General features: G+C 47.2%; 1 protein-coding gene and 1 long non-coding RNA gene across 2 annotated transcripts; one reads left to right on the top strand and one right to left on the bottom strand.

Moving 5' to 3' along the window:
• On the bottom strand, positions 1-2,918 carry LOC120668806. Its single transcript, XR_005672574.1, has 3 exons — positions 2,764-2,918; positions 1,253-1,322; positions 1-1,184 (listed from the first exon to the last, which is right to left on the bottom strand). It is a non-coding gene; the product is annotated as an uncharacterized LOC120668806 (long non-coding RNA).
• Positions 2,919-4,800: 1,882 nt separating this feature from the next.
• LOC120668805 (ruBisCO large subunit-binding protein subunit beta, chloroplastic) lies at positions 4,801-9,678 on the top strand. Its single transcript, XM_039948602.1, has 14 exons — positions 4,801-4,944; positions 5,960-6,118; positions 6,211-6,336; positions 6,687-6,824; positions 6,909-7,247; positions 7,352-7,586; positions 7,663-7,832; positions 7,926-8,003; positions 8,096-8,167; positions 8,331-8,435; positions 8,539-8,631; positions 8,736-8,828; positions 9,149-9,272; positions 9,373-9,678. Exons 2-14 carry the CDS (start codon positions 5,966-5,968, stop codon positions 9,384-9,386), a joined length of 1,740 nt encoding a protein of 579 aa, XP_039804536.1. The 5' UTR covers positions 4,801-4,944; positions 5,960-5,965; the 3' UTR covers positions 9,387-9,678.
• The last annotated feature ends 12,768 nt before the right edge of the window (positions 9,679-22,446 follow it).

The following is a 22,446-nucleotide window of genomic DNA, read 5'->3' as shown; positions in this document are numbered from 1 at the left end:
TTTTGACTACTGATCGAGATAGCTACCTCTAGCTCAAAAACATGTTGACAGTATCCCGAAACTTTTGAAGGAAGAAACATTACTACAAATCTAGCAGACATCTCAAAATTTGACTTTAGAGAAGAGATATTACAACTCATGCAACATTTACATAAGGAGCTGTCATAGGGATCAACCATCCACAAAATCATGGGTATGCCTATTTTTGTGAAAGTACTCCAATTCCCACTTTGGAATTTCAATCGAGAAACTTTGTTGCCGTTCAACCTCTATTTCCTATGTCAAAACCAAGACTTAGAGAATGAATAGCCTGTACGTAGAAATACCATATGCAAGTTCAGAAGGCTACTTGTAACTGAAAAGACTGACTTCTCAAGTTCAACTTTTTTTTCGAAAATTAATCAAGTTCAACTTTGGAAATGCCATATGAGAGCAAGAACAATACTGCCAAAGCTTGACCTTGGTGGGTTTGGCAATATTTGGCAGCTTGTAAATACTCAACATGTGCTAGTCAAATCCTAAGAAAGCAATGTGCTAATCGATTTGGCAATCTCTATTGTGTACAAATGTTTGATAAGAATCCTAATAATTCTGCATTCTAACAAGTGGTCTGATACTTGGATATGGAATGTTACATTTGGAAATCAGGTAAGTAGGAAGTAGTAAGCAAGACCTTCATTTCATTAGTTGATAGATATAGATGGGAGATTTCCTACATGAACAGTAGTACATAAGTGTTGCCTAGAACTGGAGTAAAACGTTATGATGCCCCAATCAGCTTTCACTGAATATATATGTACATATTAAATCAAATTCACATTGTCTAGCTACCCAAGGGAGCAAGGCAAAGCTGGCAGCTATGATGTTTATAAGTTTCGAATTCATACCTATATGAAAGTAAAGAGTGCAATTGGTAACTGAAGTACTGAACATAAGAACATACCTTTCATGGCGTTAGAATGTCTTGGATGTTGCATCATACTCTCTTGAATCAGAGTCACATTTCCATGTTTCATGCTAAATGAGCTCTACAAGTTCTAGTCCGCTAAAACTTCTGAAAACACAAGATACTTGAGCACTTACCTTGGAGGCATTTCTTTGAGCAGTTGCTGTGCATAGTGTGTGTCGATGCCCCCTATGGCCCTACGTCTTTATGGGCTCTACCCGGCGTATGTTCCGCTAAACTAATAATAAGGAATTATAACCAGCAGTATAATTAATGAAAGAATTAATACACATGGTAGATACATACCTTTTGGAATTTGATTGTTGCTTAGCCACCATAAATGCTTACAGAGTCCTTTTTATTTCAAACAGGGATTCTGACAGTAGCATAAAACACATTAATTGTAATCCACATATATTGGCAAAGACTGATATGCAGCACTGATATGCACAAGTACATGATAACTACACAAGCAAGGATAACTACCTAGATCACTTAGATTATAACAAAAGGCCAAGTACAGGCATGTCCCACAGCACTGAAAATGGGAGCCGAACAAAAAAATGCCATGACCACCCACTCAGCATTAACAGTACTATTTTATTAGCCACACATAAGAAAATGGCTGCCATCATTTTGTTGTGCAAAAGCAGTTAACCCAGGGACATGTTATTCTGTCAAAAAAGGATTAAATACAGTTGCCATTTTTTATATGTTGTACAGAAATTGGAGAAAATAGTATAATCTGTACGACACAAACTAAAGATTATCTAGCCAACTTGCAAATCTGGACAAGGACTGGAAAGGCAACCAGCAAATATTACCAACTAAAAAAAATCTTAATAGAGATTGCCAACAAGTAGAAATTTTACTTTTGTCATTGAAAAGTGTTGCAAATTTCCTTAAACAGCTACAAGAAGAGAACGTGTATATGTGTCAACTAAAGAGCAGGTTATTGGTAGGCTTGCATGTCACTGTGGTCTATGTTTATAGCCAACAAACACGCAGACAAAGATTTAGTGTCACATTTGACAGTGAGACAAAGCATGGGTATTCACATGCTTTAGCTATCTGTACTTCTTCACAGGCAATTTGTTAAGCACATGGTGTGCACCTTCTTTAACACTGAGATGAGGTATCGGAGATCAGAGAAGTGACGATGGGAGAGGTGAAGGCTTGAGGCTGTGCATCGAATGGCTTGGGCGGACGGTGTGATTTATTCCAGCGCCGCCGGCTCGTAGGGAAACGCTGGTCAGGGGGAGGGAGCAGCCTGGACCACGCTATGGCCAGACACGCCATGGCCATGGCCATGGCCGGCTGCAGGGCAGGGCGAGCCCACTGCCGGCGGCGGGGCAGGGCAGACCAGCGGCTAACGAGCCCGGGAGGGGTCGGCGCGCTCGGCGGTTGGGCACGGCGCTGTATGCTCGCAGCCCCCGACGAGCGCCGGCGCGGCCGCATTCCGGACCCGGCGATGCGCGAAATCGACGGTAAAAAAATAGGCCGGACAGGTTGAGGGCTCACTGGGGATTCGATTTTGCAGGCCGGAGGGTGAGGATGAGGACCATAGGAGGATCATCGACGGAAGGTCGCAGCTCCGGGCGAAGCTGTAATGGCGGCCGATGGTGGTAGGGTCTATTATGGCTGATTCGGCCATGGAGGAACTCGGCAAGGGGCTGAGGAAGATGGAGGGGGTAGTGAGGAAGGTGCTCCCGGAGGGAATCGACGAGGGGATGCCGGAGATGTCCGGAATCGACCGGCGAAGTCCGGAATCGGCCTGACTGGAGGAGGAAGAAAGTGGAGGAAGAAAGTGTAGTTACCTGCTTGCAGATCGTGGGTGAAGATCGCGGGGGGAGGGGGGCGCAAGATCTCTGGCGCAAGAGCGTTGGCTGTTTGGTGCTGCCGACAGGTATCGCGAAAGGTCGAGAATCTCCGACTCGACTCTGCTGACTGTGCTTGATTTTGATTGTCGATGTAAGATCCGACGGTGCTAAAATAGTAGTGACGTGGCCCAATCTCCTGCTGGATCTTATGGTGCTGCTTTCGTTCTTTAGAGATCGGTTCGATTGGGTTAGGGGTAAAATAGTCGGTTCATGTGCTCTGCAAAATGAAAATAAAAAAGAAATTCACTAAATTCAGAAAAAGGAGGAGGAATCCCCTGTTTTGAAACAATTCGCACGCTCAGTGTTATATTTTAAAAGACTTGCGAATTTAATGTCAAAACAGATGACACGTATGTATTCGATGTCAAATTTTGAAATTCCTTACTATATGATAGAGCTTGTGTGAAATAGCTTATGACCCATCACTTTTGTTAATGCTATCACGATGACCTGTTAGTGGCGGATGCAGTCTTGGATGTTAGACTGACCCCAACAGCGCGAGGCAAAAGCATTTTTGCCTCGCGCTGGCACTGTGCATGTTCGCTCCCTCCTCCAACAGACCATGCATCGCGGGATGCATTTTCCCTTCGGAGGAGAGAGGGGATGCAAAAATACATCCCCTCTCTCCTCGAATGCATCCGGCCGGCAGGGGAGAGGCGGCGGCGGACCAGAGGAGGAGGAGGAGGAGGCCGGCCACGAGGAGGGAGCGAAGACTTCGCGCGCGTGCCCTGCTCTAGCAGCCGGTCCACGAGGTGGCTGCCGACGAATCCGGCCCCGCCGGTGACGACGACTTGGCGCGGAGGCGGGCGGAACCCGGCGGGGACGCCGGAGCGGGCGGCGAAGGAGAAGAGCGGGCCGAGGCGGCGACGGCGGAGGGCGAGGCCGCCTGCGCGGGCCTCCCGGAGGCCGTCTTCGTGGAGGCCCGCTCCGCGTCCAGCTCCTGCCGCAGGCCGTGCGCCGCCGCCTCCGCGGCCTCCTTCTCCCCCGCAGCAACCTCACCGCCGAGATCCTCCACCCGTCGCGCCTCCGCCGCTACAGTCCCGCCCGACGCTGTGCGCTCGGCAATCTCTTCGCGGACCTTGACCGGCAGCGCTCGTCCGGCTCCGGCGGAGTGGTGCTCGCCGCCGAGAGCCTGCGCAAAGCCATGTTCGGTCTGCTGGCTGCGATGTGCTTCGGCGGCGGCGTCGACGCCAGCCTCGTGCGCGCCATGGCCGACGCCCAAGATGACCTCGTCCAGTGCTTCCTCGGGGGTGGGGCGCGGAGTGGGGAGGAGCGAGGTGGGCGGCCGGCCGCCGCTGCAGGGACCATCTTCTCCGGGCCGGTCGCCGCCATGAAGCCCCTCAGCTCGCCCCATGGACCCGTCGCGCTGCTCCATGTGGCCGCCCGCGCGTGGAGAGCCGGTAGGCCACCTCCGCCCCGTGCGTGGAGCTCCCGCGGCTGGCCGACCACCTCCGCCCGGGCCTCGAGCTCCCGCCGCTGGCAGTGGAGGAGGTGCCGACGGGGGAGAGAAGGGAGGGGAAGGGGTGGCGCCAGCAGCAGATGGAGGGGAGGGATGGGGGTGGCGCGGAAGAGGAGGCGAGGAGACGGCGCCGGCGGCGGAAGAGATTTTGCATCCGTCTGTTAGAGAGAAGAGTTTTTGCGGGCGCGTTGCAAATACTGTGCGCGATGCAAACTCCCGGATGCATCGCTCATTTTGCAACGTGTTGTTGGAGTCAGTCTTAGAAGGACTTCTCTACCTCCTCCTCCACATTTATCTTTTTTTCTCTCTTTTCTTTTTTTCTTTCTTTTTTCTCCTTCAACTTATGCTCCAATCACTCTATTCGGCTGTCAGCAACAGCATCAGTCGCTAGATACTGGTCTGTGAGCCGGTATCTGCAACTAGGTTTTCAGTGGCCTAAAAAATTGTAGCGTGGTGCTTTAACAAATAGCCATAATCACAGGGGTGTATGCGCGAACGTGTAGCCTATTGCTAAACCCTGGCGTGTATTTAATACCTCATCCCTTCCCCTCTGCCCCGCCCCCAAACCCCTCCTCACACGCAGCGCAGCGACCCAACCTCCCCGAGGCCGCCAGCCTTATCCTCTCCGCCCCCGCCACCCTCCGATTCCAATCCGCGAGGTGAATCTCTAATTCGAGCTCCTGCCCTCCTGTTCCGCCCTGATTTCGAGGTTATCCCGCGCTCTCCCAGAGTTTCGCGGCGAGTTTTCAGCAATTCGACCCGTGGTTCGAGGATTAGGCGAACTGGTTTGCCTGTGCCGTGTTTCGCTCGAATTCGTTGGTGGGTTGGATGCGAGATGGCTCCAGTTCGTCCGCGTAGGTTGAGGGCGCGTGGGTTTGGGACGTTTTGTGGATGTATTTTGTCACGTAAGCTAGTTTCGCCCGAATGTTGTGGGTGGTTGGCCTCGTGAATCTCGCAGGGTTTTGTGCTTGAGGTGTAGTTAGCTCAGTAGAATTGCCACATTAGTCTAAAGGGCATATCGGTTGAAGTAGATTCTTCTTTTTTCTCAAAAAACCCCTTCCCAAACTGTTATCGGGCAAGGACACCAGAATTTTTACTAGAAGTGGAAGGATTCTTTTCAATAAAATCCGATGCCATCATAGGTAAACTCTTGAGGTAGGGTACCTAAGGCCTCTGGTTCAAGGCTGTGGCATACTGGCATGCACATTTTGGCCTCAGCCGTAAATGAACTGACTGTTATTGGTTGGTTTGGGATTTACCTATTTCACTTGTCTGTCTCTGCTTGGAAAAAGGTTAGGGGCTTGCTTTCTGTAGGTGGTATGCTTTTGCTTTCCGTTGCTTGGACTACCAAAGCAAGATGGATGCACATGCTTTGTGCAATTGCCATTTGGGTAGTGGAAAGTGTCAGAAATGCTATGTATGTTGGTGACCATTAAGTTCTTAGAAGTTGCGAAATTGCCGGAATGGTTGAATGTCACCTGAATTTTGAAGGCCATGCAAATTGGTTTTTGATTACCCTTTGTTATCGTGCCTCAACGCATGTAGTACAGGATGATGCTTTCTGTTATGCAGTCAAAATATCCTTTTGTTAGTTTCTGCTTGAGAGCTGTTAAGATTGTAGATTATGGTTTGCATCGATTGTTTTGTCATGCTAATGTAATTCCTGCTGCACAGGCAGATATGGCTTCAACATTCGGTGCCACTTCTACGGTTGGCCTTATGGCTGCGCCAACCGGTAAGAATGTGCGCCTTCAGAGGAGGGCTAACTTCAGAGTGAAAGCAGCTAAGGAGCTGTACTTCAACAAGGATGGCTCAGCTACCAAGAAGCTCCAGGTGGGCTTCACCATTCTTGGACATTCTTTTTTTTAATGAAAATGTACTGTTTTGTCTTAACTAGACATTAATTAGTTTTTTCTGTATTTCAGACTGGAGTTAACAAGCTTGCAGACCTAGTTGGAGTTACACTAGGGCCAAAGGGGAGGAATGTGGTTCTGGAGAGCAAGTATGGGTCTCCTAAGATTGTTAATGATGGTGTTACAGTTGCAAGAGAGGTACAGTGCAAATGTTATCTCATTTCAAAGGATTACAGTGATCAGCATTGTACTTTGAATTTGCTTGCTAGCTGGTAAATTGTGTACCCCTGTCTATACATTTTTTTCACTCTCGCGACACAGTTTTAATATGTGAACTTTACAAGATGACCACAAGCATAAACTTGTTAGCTGTTGTCTGTACCTCATTTATAATGTACCCTTTGTTTTTCTTATCAAAAAGAATATTGCAAATTGTTGAATTTGTATTGAATGAGTCTCTTCTGAGGGCTTCTGGATTGTCATATGCAATTTGTGGCATAAATTTGAAGTCCACGCAGAGTTTTATAGTATTAGTTGTTATACTGCAGGTTGAGCTGGAGGATCCAGTTGAAAACATTGGAGCTAAATTGGTCAGGCAAGCTGCAGCTAAAACCAATGATCTAGCTGGAGATGGGACAACTACTTCCGTGGTTCTTGCTCAGGGGCTGATAGCTGAGGGTGTTAAGGTACACCATAGCTGGATCTTTTTTGCTACCAGTACAATTAAATGATGAAATACTATTTTGTAAGCTAAACACTCTCTTGTACAGGTTGTGGCAGCTGGTGCTAATCCTGTTCAGATTACCCGTGGTATTGAGAAAACAGCAAAAGCACTAGTTGAGGAACTACGAAAGCTTTCAAAAGAGGTTGAAGATAGCGAGCTTGCTGATGTTGCTGCAGTCAGTGCCGGTAACAACTATGAAATTGGAAACATGATAGCAGAAGCCATGAACAAGGTTGGTCGGAAGGGTGTGGTTACCCTTGAAGAGGGGAGGAGTTCTGAGAACTTTCTATATGTTGTGGAGGGAATGCAATTTGAGCGTGGTTACATCTCTCCTTACTTTGTAACTGACAGTGAGAAGATGACCGCTGAGTATGAGAACTGCAAGGTAGCATGGAATCTAAGCTATCATTTTGATTTTTTTATTTTGCTGTTCATTGTATGGCTGTTTCAGATTATTGATGCTACTATATCTTTATCTACATTACCCAGCTGCTTTTGGTGGACAAAAAGATCACCAACGCAAGGGATCTTATCAATGTTTTGGAGGAAGCCATCAGAGGTGGATACCCAATCCTGATAATTGCTGAGGATATCGAGCAGGAGGCTCTTGCTACTCTTGTTGTCAACAAGCTTAGAGGATCATTGAAGATTGCTGCTATCAAAGCCCCTGGTTTTGGAGAGCGCAAGACCCAGTACTTGGATGACATTGCCATCCTTACCGGAGGTCAGCTGAGCTTCCCTTCTGAGCATCCTTATGCTTATGTATGCTTCTTATTTATAAGCATTCTTCATTTCTGCAGGAACTGTAATCAGAGATGAAGTTGGGCTCTCACTTGACAAGGCAGATAAATCAGTCCTTGGAACAGCTGCAAAGGTCGTCCTTACCAAAGAGGCAACAACAATAGTCGGTGACGGCAGCACACAGGAAGAAGTTACTAAGAGGGTTGCACAAATTAAAAATCTCATTGAGGTCTGACCTTTTCTTGTGTCTTGTTGAATTGACTCAGTATCACACTGTTCACGTGAAAGTCTGAAACAATGTTTTTATTGACCTAACTTTCAGGCAGCAGATCAAGAATATGAAAAGGAAAAACTCAATGAGAGGATAGCAAAGCTTGCTGGTGGTGTTGCTGTCATTCAGGTATAGTTAAAGTACATGGATAATGAATTTCATCGATTCAATGTTGCAAGGATGGTAGCTAACTGTAATTCATGTTCGGTGTTGCTCGACAGGTGGGAGCACAAACAGAAACTGAACTAAAAGAGAAGAAGTTGAGAGTTGAGGATGCCCTAAATGCAACTAAGGTAAGTCTGTCGGAGTAATTAACCATTCTGTGCTGCCAGATTCTTATTTGCTTCATAAGGAATGGGAATTCTGCATTATAGTGCTTTCTGAAGCATTCTATATGTTCTGCTGATTTTTCTTCTGGTCACTTGTATCACTAAAATGGTTTCTTTGTCTCCACAGGCTGCTGTTGAGGAAGGTATTGTTGTTGGCGGAGGGTGCACTCTCTTGCGGCTTGCCGCTAAAGTTGATGCCATCAAGGACACACTGGAGAATGATGAGCAGAAGGTGAGAATGAAGTCAGTAATGAATTCATTCATTTCAAACAAAAGTCCTATAGCTGCGCCATTGGGCAATCCAAAGTGATGCGCTGAACTGTCAACATTTGTAGGTTGGAGCTGAAATAGTGAGGAGGGCTCTGAGCTACCCACTCAAATTGATTGCTAAAAATGCCGGTGTTAATGGAAGCGTTGTCACTGAGAAGGTACCGGGGGGGGGGGGGGGGGTTACTCAAAAGCTCATGATATGTCTGCATTTCAGGGCTTAGATCGAAAATTCTGATGCATATGGAAATGCCTTTTGCACCAGGTTCTTTCTAACAATAATTTCAAGTACGGTTACAATGCTGCTACCGGACAGTACGAGGACTTGATGGCTGCTGGTATCATTGACCCCACCAAGGTTTGTGGCCCTGTTGCTTTACTATCCTTTTGCTCGAGTACTGGATAGTTGTTCCTGCAACTTCAGGCATTCAAAGCTTGTACCCTACCATTGGGTAATGTTTGGTTCATTACTTTCTGATGTAGAGCTAGATCTAGGTGAAATGGGTAAGCCAACCTAATTTATCATGTGTAGAGCTAGTTCTTTAGTTGAATGTCAAATAGATATAGAAAGAACTTGCAGTCCTTGCACGTGGTTGACACTACAATTATTTCATATCTTTTCCCAACCTTCCTTTTCCCCCCCAGCCGAACATCTCAAAACCGTGATGAACTGTGTAGGTGGTGAGGTGCTGCTTGGAGCACGCTGCGTCGGTGGCCAAGACCTTCCTCACGTCGGATGTCGTGGTCGTCGAGATCAAGGAGCCTGAGGCCGCTCCCCTCGCTAACCCCATGGACAACTCTGGTAAATGATGATACCCTGCATCTCACGCTGATAAACGTTTGTAGTGTATGCCTCAAGACATGTTTTGCTAATTACCTGCTTCTACTCTTGCCACGACCAGGCTATGGATACTGATGAGTGACGGCCATGCCATGGTTGCCCCTGGGAAGAAGTTGATCACCATTTTTTTTTAGTAGGCGGGTCTTGGAGAGGTTGGTCGAGGTAGTTTTGAGATAAAAAGTGAATTTGTTGTACCGCTGAAAGGTGAAATAAGCAGAGGAACCGTAGTCCAAAATTTGCGATGTAACTGGAACTGAATAGTAGTCAGGTTAAGCAGAAGAAGAAATTGCTGAAAGATTTTGAAACTGGTGGAATTGATTCCAGCTTTATTCTTCTGTTTGTTACAAAAGCTCTTTATTTGATCTCATCAAAGCAGCTATCAAGACCATGACAGCCATGGTTAAGGATATAAATTGAGTTTATTGCTATGCTATGAATCAGTTTTATGGCTGCCATTAGAAAAAGAAACTGATGTTCTAAATGCCTAGTCTTAACTAGGTTGTAATCTCCCTATATAAAGGGATCTTGAGATCAATGAGAAAATTTGCTCCATTCACTACATTCTTGTCCCTACAATTTTCATTCTCTAATACGTTATCAGCACTGGCCCTAGCCAACTGAGTAGAAGAAGACGACAAGAACTCCGACGAACAAGTGTAAGATGCCGAAGCACTCACCAAATTCGCTCGAACTTCGACGTCAACTTTGTCAGCTGCTCCTGGATGGCCTTCGTCATCCACTGCACCACCGTCGTCATCGCGGACGTCACGGTGGAGGCGTTGCCGCAGCTCGCCGTGATGCCAAGGGAACCCCTTGCAATGCCACCGCCGACAACCTCACCGTTCGCTCCCGTTCTACAACGGCGGGTGAACTCAAGCATAGCGGCCCAGGTGGTCTTCGACGAGCCGACCCTCGCGCCACCGCCTCAATCTCCGACACCAGCAGTCGTCGATGAGCTCGGCATCGCCGAGCCGGCCATGGCCCCTCCACTCCAACCTCTGCGTGGCCCCGAGCCTCGCTCCTCTCGCTCCGGCGAGGGGGAGAGCTAGGCGCACCCGGAGTTGGTGAGAAGGGGGGGGGGGCGCGGAAGGGGGGAGATCCGGCCACACCATGGCCGGATCCGGACGGCGCGATGTGCCTCGGCGGCAGCGCCTCCGCGCTCGTGTGACGGCACACCGGCAAGGCCGCGGCGCCAGCGCCTCAGCGTGGCGGACGGCGGCACCAGTCCCGCGCGGCAGAGGCACGGCGGCGCATCAGCGCCAGCGACGGCGCCTCTGCGCGGCTGTGGCAGCGCACGGGCACGACGACGCCTCGACCCGCGCGGGCGGCACGGCGGCAACGACTGCAAGGCATGGCGGCGGCGCCTGCAATGCGCGGAGGCAGCAGCGCATAGCTGCTGGCGACGGGGTTAGGGTTCGGACCCCTAACCCTTGCCTGGCCGGGCCATCAGGCCTTGGCGCGGCAGCTATGGGCCAGCCCAACAGGCCGCGCTAGCCCAAATTGCTCCGCCTGGCTCCCTCCGGACCCAAATCGGCAGTGGGCCGAAATTGAAGTTGTTTCGGCCCACCGCCCAATAATTTTTATTATTTTTTGTGAATTACACGATGGTCCAAACAGATTATTAATGTATTCCCGAATTATGTTTTAACCCTCAGGTTTTAACAGAACTACAAAATAATATATTTACAACATGTAAATATAATTATGATGCACCATATTTACCTCATGTAAATAAATATTTTTGTGACTATATGTCAACAGAAATTGCATCATATGAGTTTACCACAGTAAATTCGTGCATATGAGTTCCTATCTTTCAAGGAATTTGTTACAATGTTCAAAGTGTTTGCCCATGGCAATTCCCAATAACATGTAACCAAGGTGTTGAGTATATTGTTCAAAGTGTTGTCATATGACATTCCCAATAACAATATATTCCACTTTATTTTTCATGCAATTTATTTTGTATGCAATTTATTTTCCATGCAATTTAATTTTGCATTTCTTTAATAAAGTGCTTAATTTATTATATGCAATTTACATTTGCATTTTTAATTAAGCACATTTACTTATATTTTAAATATCTAGTGCTTAATTTATTTCATGCAAATGTTTTATGTGATTACCTCTTCATTTGTGTATAATATTCTAAAATTTTGCATATTGCCAACGTGCGTATCCAATATCAAATTTTAGAACAAAGGACCTTCACCTTCATGGTGACAACTTTTGTTCATTACAAAATTGGTCATACACGCATGGTGTACCACAGTACCACCATAGGATTTCATCCTCAATATATGCGTCCCAATTTTAAATATGAACTACAAAAGAGGGCTACACCTACAGGTGCTTGCCATAATTCATCTTTGAGATTGGTCATACACAAGTTAGTATCACAATATACTACTGCAGCATCTACACTATGTCCATCACATAGTGATTATCTGCATGTGATTATCCAATCTAAATATGAATTGCATAAGGTTTACATCATTTGGATGTTTACTTTCAAAGCAATAGTCTCACAATTTGAGGTCTACACCGTGTTTTCTACAAACATAGTGACTACCTCCGAGTTCAATCACCCAATAAGGTTGATGTCATATGACCACCTTCAAAGTGTGATCAACTCGTACTATTGGCATAAACACAAAGGTAATGGGATGTCATCTACTGCACATACACATATTTGCCGATTATGCTCCCTACTACAAGGTCACCAATTTGGTTTGCGCTTTTGTGTGTTAAATTGCTAATATCAAATTGATACTATATCTTGGCAATAATCATTGTACATAATGATGATAGTAGTGATTTTCTATCACATATCCAATATGAGGTAAACACTATATGTAATTCAAGACTCATCTTGACTTCACAAAATTTTGCATATGCCAATTCAAGACACATCTTGAATATGAAGTTATTTAAGTAACCATTTACTTAAATAAATAGCATATATAGCGCATAATTTGGGGGTCTATTCTGTCGCATACAGAGCCTATGTTTTGGCAAAGATTTCACATCATCTATTCCCACAGGAATAGATCCCAAAACACCTTGAATCCCCAAAAGTTTAGCCCTTATGCTATACAATTTACTCTTCGAGTAAATTTATACATGATAAACTCATGTAGGACATGGCTAATATATCCAGCTTAGGATATATCCAACCTCGCATTAGATGGAATTAATTTTTCCTAACATGAGCATTAAGATATCAACGATATCATTAGGGGCATATGGCATAACAACAGTTATTCCTCAACCCCCAACCAAATGCTCAATCCATTCTGGATATTGTCATATTTGCATTTTTATGCAACTCCAACACTTGGATTTTTTTACAAATCCGTGTATTCAAAGGAGTGAGATCCATCTACCCTTTGCATGTCCCTCATTGGGATTTCAACAAAGGATGTAATTTTGCCCAAATCATAAATGATTGTTTACTCATTCATTTATCAAGGATCTTCGATCCATGGCAATTTACAACTTATGGATCCTCATGAATGCAAACATTTTTTTCACTTAGCATAGTGAATGTGTGTGACAAATCTCACATTTTTCAAACAAAAATGTGATTGTACAGTCCATGTACACAGAAATGCCAAATCCAACATTTGGCTAAATTATACCTCTAACTCATTGGAGGGAAGCGAGTTCTTTGGATCAATTTAAAGTTGACTTTCACAAGCGAACGCTTACAAAAGTCCTCATATTTTCATTGAAAATATTATTAGCCTAATGTCATACTACTGCATGTAGTATGATATCCATAATATGTGTGAGGAACCAGCCCAAGTTGATCCCATTTAATCAAGTTATCGTCCATTGATCAACTAGATTAAAAAGGGCCAACCCCGGTAGTCCTTGGAATGTGTCATGAGCACCACCCAGGATTTAAACACACTCCACTTGCACAACATGTAGACATCGTCACACAAGCACAACCGTACATAGAGTTTAGATTACATAAAAGAGGTTCAAGTACAAAGACATCAAGTTTCAGAGTTTTTGCAGCAGAAAGTTCTACGTCGCGCTCATTCCATACATAGTACAAAATAGAAGGTTAACACTATATGCCGATAGTGCCCTCCTCATAGCCACCGGCCATCTACTCATCACCCGCACCTCCGTCCGCGGGGTAGAAGTACCCAAAGACGGCCTCCGACTGCGGATCACCTGCAACAACTTTTACGATAGCATCATGAGTACAAAAGGTACTCGTAGGGCTTATCCAATATGGGTATATACTATCCCGACCTCAAGGAGAATGCATTTGGTTAGTAGCAAGGATAGGGTATGGTATTTAACTTTTGCATAAAAGCATCTAACTTTGATCAAGTTGTAATAAGCAAAAGACAGAGCATCTATGATCTCTAAAGCATGCATCAAACAATTACATAAGTAAAGTGTTCATAAATCATAAGCTCAATCTTCCATGAACTTCCACGGTAAGTCTACGTTAAAGTCAAAGTACAAGAGCGTGCTCAATGTCCAAGAGCGTGGCTATTGCAATAGATCAAAAACCCTGCAGGGGTGTACAACTTTTCCCACACGAGAACAAGACCAACGACTATACCCACGGCCAAGGATAAGTGTTGATTCATGCCTCAACCTTTCACACAAACACAACCGGCTATGAGCGAACGGTCGAGAAGGACAAGTGGACCGGACCCGCCGATCACACTCCATCACAACTCGCACCGAATCTGATCAAGGCAAGGTGTGACTCATGCTAATTGGCTTACCATCCCATTATAAAGTATGCGGTTTGTACGGAAAGGTGCTCAAGTATCAAAGCGATTACGCATCAGTCCTCAATCAACTCAAGCAAGACTAACCATGTGAGCTCCATCCCAACATGGTCCTATCATACTTGCCCAAGTCTGAATCATCTTTCATATTTGCTCAACTTTTATCCATTCTTGACTAATCATGTAAATTAATCAAATATCCTATAGCTCGTGAGTGGTGGTGACCTTGCCACCTCTCGTCTTATACCGTAGCTAAGCATGGCTAAGCATATAGTTCGTGACACCTATTCAAGCATACTCATCTAAGGATGATATCCTAATCAAGGTTGATAATGCATCAAATAGGTTCTACGCAATCAATGATATATATATATATATATATATAGTAACTCATGCGCAAACAAGACACATATACTTCTTTGATCCAAAATAGGGTGTAAGAAATGCTTAGGGGCCCGCCTTGAGTCTCGACGGGAGTAGAGTCTCCAACGATCTCCGGTTCAAGCTCCTCTTGCTCCGGCGTCACGGTCTCTACACAAGTGCAATGATGCATGATAAATAAATATGCCATGAATGATTGACATGGTATGCAAATGGTATGAAAAGGTATGATTTAACATTGTAAAACTATGATAAAAGGGGCTAGACATGTAGTACATATGTGGATTAATCATAGCTAAGTGTAAGGGTAAAGAACAACTAAATGCGGACCGTTCGGCTTGGGATAAGCGGACCGTCCGGCTCTAAACGGCGGAACATTTGGCGGACCGTCCGCCGGTCAGGTGCGGACCGTGTTGGGTGAAAACATGCTTTCTGACTAAATCGCGAACCGTCCGCGTAGGTTAAGCGGACTGTCCGCCTCTCAATTTGTGAAAGGCTAAGAATCGTGCATAGTCTCTGTTGGTTTTTGTCAGGAGCTGGCGGACCGTCCGGCCTTGTCGGGCGGACCGTCCGCGACACGGCCGGGGCTCATCGGCGAGTTCGCCGCTGGCGATTCCGGCCACGGTTTGGGGTGGGGTTTGATCCTAGAGGTTCCTGGGAGCCTAGGGAGTTCACTTTAGTAACTAAATCTCACATGCATTAGGGTTTCGAAGTTCTAGATCAACAATGGTGATTGGGCTCTAGGTGAGTTCTTGGCTTCAAATCCTTGGGCAATGGGGGATGGATCGGGGAGGGAAAACACTCACCGGCGTCGAATAGGATACCGGCAAGGGCTTCAAGGCGACGGGGAAGGCTTGGAGTAGCTCGGGGTCGTCTTCCTTGCTTGGAGCTTGAAGGAGGAGATGGAGTAGAAGAAGAACTCGTTGGGGAAGCTCCTCCCCAAGGAAGAAGAGGAGATCGGGGCGGTGTAGCTCGTCGGCGTCGTTTCTTGGCGTTCTCCGGCGATGCTCCGGTGAGGTAGGGCTTCAATGGCAAGAGAGGAGGAAGGGGAGCTCCTCCATGGCTTAGCTAGGGAGAGAAGTGTTTGGGGAGAGTGGGAGGGAGAGAGAGAGGGTTGGGAGATGGTTCCCAGGTGAAGAGGGGTCGGGCTGACGAGTGGGGCCCGAGGGTAGGACGTGGTGCCCAGACTCTGCGCGCATGACACGCACCAGAGATGCACTAGTGGACCGTCCGCGAGGAGCGGACTGTCCGCGGATGGGTGATATGGTAGTGATGTCGATGTGTCCGAGGTTAACTATGGTCGGCCACGTGGCATAACTGCGGACTGCCCGCCGTATAGGGGCGGACTGTCCGCCACTACAAAAAACAGTGGACTAGTCTAAGGTTTAATTCTCTCCTTAAGTGTGAGCTAATTATGTTTAAAGCTTAATGGTGCACATGATGCCATGTTTACCTCATTAACAAACATAGGGCTGTTACAAATTCTCCCCCCGTTAGAAAAATCTCGTCCCGAGATTTGGCTAAGGACCTAAAAAGAGGGCGGACTGTCCGCTAGCTAGGGCGGACTGTCAGGTGGTCAGTGAGGAAAAATTACCAAAGAGGGCTGTGCTCGGTGAGGTCCTGGGTTTTGTCTACGGCGGACTGTCCGGTTCAGAAATGCGGACTGTCCGGTTCAGAAATGCGGACCGTCCGCAATAAAAAGGCTGGAAACTCTAAATTTCGGGTTGGTTCTGTGTAAATCTGGGCAAGTCTGCTGCGGACCGTTCGCGACATATAGGCGGACTGTGCGTTGATTTGCATTTGAACGGCCTTTTAGCTGAAGTGGTGTGTGCGAGAAGAATCCAAAGGCAGTAGCAGTGAAGCAGGTCTACGGAGACTGGTTAAACGGATGAACCCTTCTCTGATGATCATCACCTTCACGAGAAATCATGAAAAGTCCCTAAAAAAGTAGAATGTTTGTATTTTTTTTGAAACGATACTCATGCGTAGCGCATCCATAGATACACATGCGAAGCGCAAGTAGCTCCGGTGCAGTTCGGTTCGAATCAGTACTAGAGATGCTCTTATACAACTGTGGTGCTAGTAAGTGTAGCTTCAAACAATGTCACTACATGAAAGTTTGACCACCATTGTTCATACCTGAAATTTGCGTGCTAAATTCGAAGTTAGTAATCAAATTATTTGGAAGTTGCAGTCTTGCAGACACTCACGAATTATCAGTCACAAGGCTCAGCAGTAGAGTAAAACAAGTAGCTATTATTAATTGCAAACTGGGCTGTGCTGTCTACGTCTGGATGCATTGATAGGGATGCTGATTAGGTCTGATTTTTTCTTGCGAGAAAGTCTACGGCGAAGTTTCACGGAAGATTCTGCATCCAGTTCAGTCTCCATCATGTGAACTACTTCTAAGCAAGTTGCAGACCGACTGACCGACTCAGCATATCATATTGCTCCAAGTACCCAAACAGTGCACCCTGTTATTAGCTGTATCCTATTAAGGAAATTTGTCCACAGCACACCATCAAAAATGCAGTTTTGCGCAGAACACACCATCAAAACCGATTTTGTCTCCAACCACATCACCAAAGTGCAACTTGGTCTACAACACACCACATGAAATAAACTAATTATTTGCAGCTAAGAGGTTAGGTAAAAGGGCCATTTTGCCCTTTATTGGAGCCCACTTGACATCCTCTTCCTCACTTCTATCGCTGCTGCACTTCTACGGCCTCGACACCGCCGGCCCGCGCCTCGCCGCGGCCCCTCACCGCCGGTCCAAGCCGCCTCCGCCTAGGCCCTGCGCCACCGCCTCCTTGCGTCCCGCCACGGCCCTCAACGCCGTCCGCGCCGCCACCCGCCCGTGCCTCGCCATGGCCCCTCGCCGCCAGCCTGCACCGCCTCCGCCCAACGCCGCCGCCAACCCGCACCCCGCCGCGGCCCCTCGCCGCCTCCACCGTGGCCTCGCTCCGCCGCCGGGCCGCGCCCCACCGTGGCCCCTCGCCGCCGGTCCGCGTCGCGCCCTCCGGGGAGCCCCTGGAGCAGCCCGAGCTGGAGGCCGCTGCGGCGGCAGCGCTCACCATGCGGGAGGTGCAAGAGGACGTGCACCGCGTCGTGGAGAGCGTCCTGTTTCGGTCGTGCATGCCCGTCGCCGTCGACAGCCGCGACGGCATCCGCCTCGTCTTCGAGGACCGAGGTCCTTGATCTATGCCGGTAGCAAGACCTGGAGGCGCCATTGAAGCACAGCCGCCGCCCCCCGCGCGCGTCCGGGAGGTGGCAACTGCGCTGCCGTCGCGCGGAGCCCGCACCACCGCGCCCCGACCTGCTCACGGCCGTCGTCATCCTTGCCATCCTCGCCGTCGTCTTCTTCCTCCTCTGTCTCCTCTACCAGTTCGTGGCGCACGGCCGGGGCGGCTTGTCCGCGGGCGTCCACCGCTCCTTCGGCTCCTTGGGCAGGAGCGCCCGCCATGGGCTCGACGCGTTCGCGCTCGCCGCGCTGCCCGTCACCACGTACCGCCGCAAGCCGGAGCAGGTCGACGGCGGCGGGCCTGCCTCGGCCTCCTACAGGCGGTCGGGGGAGCGGACGCGCGCGCGACGGGGGCAGCGCGGTCGTCGGTGACCGCCGCACGCGCACACTGGGGCGACGCGGTCGCGGGCTCCGGACGACGCGGGGACGGCAGATGCGCGAGCAGGGGAAGTGGCAGCGCTGCCCTCGTCTACAACTCTGTGGCGCTCGGCTCGTCTTCAGCACCGGCGCGGGAGTCAACGGGACCGACGGCGGCGGGTACAGGGGTGCAGCCGGTGAGCGGCCAAGGGGGTGGCGATGTCCGGCCTTGCAGGGAGGAGAGGGGAAGTGTAACACCCCGGGTATCTGCACAGTAATTAAATAGGTGTCTGCACAGTAATTATGTATGTTTACTATGCATCATGTGTTTGATTTGCTTAAAAAGGATCTTTTTGTAATTATGAAAGGTTATATGTGTAATTATGATTTTATGCAAGGTCCTTTATATAGTTATTTCTGAATATAGCTTTTGTGGAGGGTGTTTTTGTAAAATTTTAGTGCATTTAATGCATGGTAGTCAATTTTGTTTGTAAGTCTACTTTTGAAGTGAAATTGCTTTGAAAAAGACAAATTTCCTACAATTCAAATTCCTTTCTATGTTTTTAATTTTAGCCCTTGAATCTTTGGTCAAATAAATTTTTGCACAACATCAAAGTTCTAGATCTTGAAAAGTCGAACAACTTTCATGTTGGGCACTTTTTCATTTGAGCCCTATTTTAAAAGTTATCGCTGGTTTACAGTTTAGTCCCTGGAATTTTTAGTAATTACAAATCGACCCTTATCACCATCTCCCACCTCCCTGCTCTGTTCTCGCCGCCGACGCCACCGACAGCGCCGCCGCCGCCTTCCCGGCCATTCCGGCCATTAATCCGCCGTGCGCTGGCACCCAAGCGTCGCGGACGCCTTCCTCCCCCTCCTGTTGCCTCGCGCTGGAGCTCCTCGGCCGTGCCACGCACCCCCGCTGCTTCCAGAGCCACCTCGACGGCCGCCACCGCGACGCCGCCGTGGAGCGCCCCCTTCAGAGCCCGCTGCTCTCTTCTAGCGAGCACCCGCGCACTACAAGAGTCCCAGAACTCGATTTTGTGCGTCCCTTCGCTCTCTCATCGCTCCCACGCAGCAGAACGCCGCCGCCGCCCCGCTGGAACGCCGGCGAGCTCACCCCCGCCGCGGAGCCGTCTCACCGCCGCTCCTCCGCCCGCTCTGACCCCCTAGCTAGCGCCGCCTCATCCTAGCGCAGCTCCCAGGCCTTTTTCCCCTCGCCCAAACCTACCGGAGCTACTTCGCCGCCGTGCTCCGAGCCCGCAAGCCGCCGCTCGCCGTCGACCCGCTATCTCCGGCCCTCCTCTCGAGCTCCAAAGCCACCCAGAGGTGCGCCTTGGCCTTCTTAACCTCCCACGACCCTCCACCCTCGCCGCCGGCGCTCACCGTCGCCGGATTGGGCCGGCCATCCTCCCTCTGTTCTTTTCCCCACGGCCAGGGACCCCGAGTTTGAATTTGAAAAACCTCAGGGGGCTATCTGCGTTGTTAGTGACTCAGGGGAATAGTGCTATAGGGGCTTGTTTGTATTAGTTTGCTGTGATATTTGAAATTCAATATCAATTCGTAGAAAATTCGTAAAATAGCAAATCTTGATGTTTTGGAATCCTCTTGAAGATCTCTATGCAGTAGAACCATAATATGTTAGGCTTTAGTTGCAAGTTTTTGCTGTAGATTTTGATTTGTGTTACTAGGTATATAAATACTTGTTCTTTAATCTTTTTCTTATCTGATGCTTGAAAGCTTGTATTGCTCTGAAATTTTTGTGGTAGTTGAATCATGTTACACTAGTTTTGCTATAAAAATTTCATATTCAGTTCTTTGTTATAGTTATTTATTTGATTTAATCCTTGTTTAGTAGACTTTAATTATGATAAATAGTTTCTGTTCTTAGTAATTCATGAATTTATTTTTTGCATGTTCTTCTGGAGTAGCTTAGCTTGTCCAGGAAGTTTGAGCCTTAGTTCATGACTAGAACAGGAGCTAAATTTGAATCTTGCTAAACTGATGTCTGTTTTGTTTATTTTCTCAGAATTAATTCCGTATAGACAAAATCATGAAAAATTCACAATAGATAAATCATCCCTGTGTAGATCTCCTGTTAAATTTTGAGCTTCTGTTTGGCTCTAGTTTGATCTGTATAATTCAAGCTTGTACTAGGTGTTGCCTGCATAAATGATTTATTGTGATTAAATGGTTACATGTCTTGGCATGATATTTTTTACAGGGTAGATTACTTTGTTCATGTTCTGTTTAGTGTAATTTTGGTAGCTTTTATTACTATTTGTACTCTGAGTTGTTGATTTATTTACAAACCATGACTTAATTGTTTAGGAAATCACCCCCACTTGTTTAGAAAGTTAACCAACTTCTTTTGTGCTGTTGATCATGATGCCTTGTGTAGTTAAATTTGGTATTTAACTACTCTATAAACGATTGCCCATGTGTGTATTTATGATGTTGTTCTTGCATTACATATAGACACGACTGCCTTATCAGACGGGACGTACGAGCTGATCCCGGAGTCTGACGGAGGTGATCTCGAAGCTCAAGTGAACACCGCCGAACTAATTGAAGCCCCGGACCAAAGTTTGGAAGAGCCTAGAGCTGAAATAGTTAGCAACTACCGAGAAGGCAAGCCCCGGACATAACCTATACTTCAAATTATTATCACTACTGTATTACTTACTTGTGCATTTACAGTTCATAGGATTTGAATTGAAACCCTAGATGCATGATCCTAGAAACCTATGTACTGAACACTAGACCTGAGTTCGACTACTTGCTAAGCTTATAGGACCGGTAAAAGTCGAGTGATTGCCTGTCACTCGCGAGCTTTATAGGAATTGATTGTTTACTTTCTGTTATCAATATAAGGACGACGGATGGGGTTGTGTTCGATATCATGACCTTATGTGATACCCCGTCTGTGTTGATGAACTTACTAAGGTCGCGGTGTGTGGTAGTGCCGGTTAAGTTTTTGAAAGTACTAGCCACATGCCGTAAATATGGTACGCTGCAAGCCTAGTAGCCGATTGGACCGGGGAGTGGATATACCTTTCACTCTCTCAGTAGGGATAGGTTTTAATTTATGTTGCGCAACACTACGACTTCGAGGGACAAGGTTCGGCCTTGGAGCCCTGTAGTCGGGGAGAGTGACCCTATCCACAAGCCGGAAAGAAAGGTCAACGGTTGTTTGGGAATGACCCGACGGTGTTCCAGACATGTGTGCTAGGTTATCCTTGCAAGGTTGAATTTCGATTCAGAATCGTCCGCCTCTCACGATGAAATGAGACTGCTTGATTGATCTGCCACACAGAGTAATAAGAGCAACAATACTCTGATCAATCTTGTTGTTTGCTTATAAATTTCCACCATGATTGGATAGTAGTTGCTTACATAGAATGGTTAATCAACTAGAATCTTGAAGCTAAAACTTGAAAGTAAGGACATACTCTTTATTGCTTTTCAGCAAAGGAAAACCAGAGCCTCACAAAGCCTTGCATAGTCTAGCTAAGGTGGGTTACTTATACCCGTTGTCGGTTAAGTCTTGCTGAGTATTAGAATACTCAGCCTTGCTGTTGCCACTCTTTTTCAGGTATGAGTTTTGAGGATCAGATCGCTAGCTTGACTTATCCTTGCTCGTTGCCTCCTGGCTGGTCCGTAGAGTGGGATACGTCTTCGACCGGCAATGACTATGACGAGTGATACCATGCTTGGGCTAGCCTGGTATCCTTTTTGCGACGTGTTGTAGCCGTCGTGTTTTATCTTCCGCTGTTTCAACTCTGAACTTGCACTTATGGCTTGTATAGCTGTTTTTACTTAAGTTGGCTTTGTAATAATGTTTTGAACTGGTTTGTAATCATTTCTTTGCCTGTGTTGTAAAATTGTGGTTGTAATATCTCTAGACTCGCCTTCGTGCGGGGTATGCTTGTTCGATCCGAGAACCAGTGGTTGTATCGGGACGTTACCCGACAGACCCAGAATTGTTCCGTTTGAAGTGCGTTTGAGCTAATGTTGCATTTATGGTGATGGCCTGCGCACTTGAGCCGGGATAATTTAGGCGGTTCTGCCACAGGAAGATGACGAGTGGGTCTAATTAGGGGCAATATGATCTTTTTGCCCTTTATTTGAGCTAAAATGTTTATTTTATTCGGTGTGGTGTGTTGCACACCAAACCACTCTTTCGCGGTGTGCGAGGAACAAAATCGATATTGGTAGTGTGTTCTGTACAAATTCACTCTTTGGCAGTGTCCTACACACAAATTTCCCATCATATTTTGTCCCCTGTGCATCTGTGCCTCAGTGACAATGTAGTAGTATTACAATGAAGCCAAGCAAGTAGGGGGTATTGTGTCTGTGTATGCCAACAGAGTATCCCTAAGAATTTCGA

The sequence above is a fragment of the Panicum virgatum genome, chromosome 4N (genome assembly GCF_016808335.1).
Source record: "Panicum virgatum strain AP13 chromosome 4N, P.virgatum_v5, whole genome shotgun sequence".
Lineage (NCBI taxonomy): Eukaryota > Viridiplantae > Streptophyta > Magnoliopsida > Poales > Poaceae > Panicum > Panicum virgatum.
Note: the sequence above shows the minus strand (reverse complement) of the source record. Positions and strands in the feature narration are given on the sequence as shown.

What these genes read in the sequence shown, in the direction of transcription:
- LOC120668805 (XM_039948602.1), top strand. Translation starts at nt 5,966, where the DNA reads ATGGCTTCAACATTCGGTGCCACTTCTACGGTTGGCCTTATGGCTGCG. An exon ending in CAGCTACCAAGAAGCTCCAG is followed by an intron (nt 6,119 to 6,210) that starts GTGGGCTTCACC and finishes TCTGTATTTCAG; the next exon opens with ACTGGAGTTAACAAGCTTGC. An exon ending in ATGCCCTAAATGCAACTAAG is followed by an intron (nt 8,168 to 8,330) that starts GTAAGTCTGTCG and finishes TTGTCTCCACAG; the next exon opens with GCTGCTGTTGAGGAAGGTAT.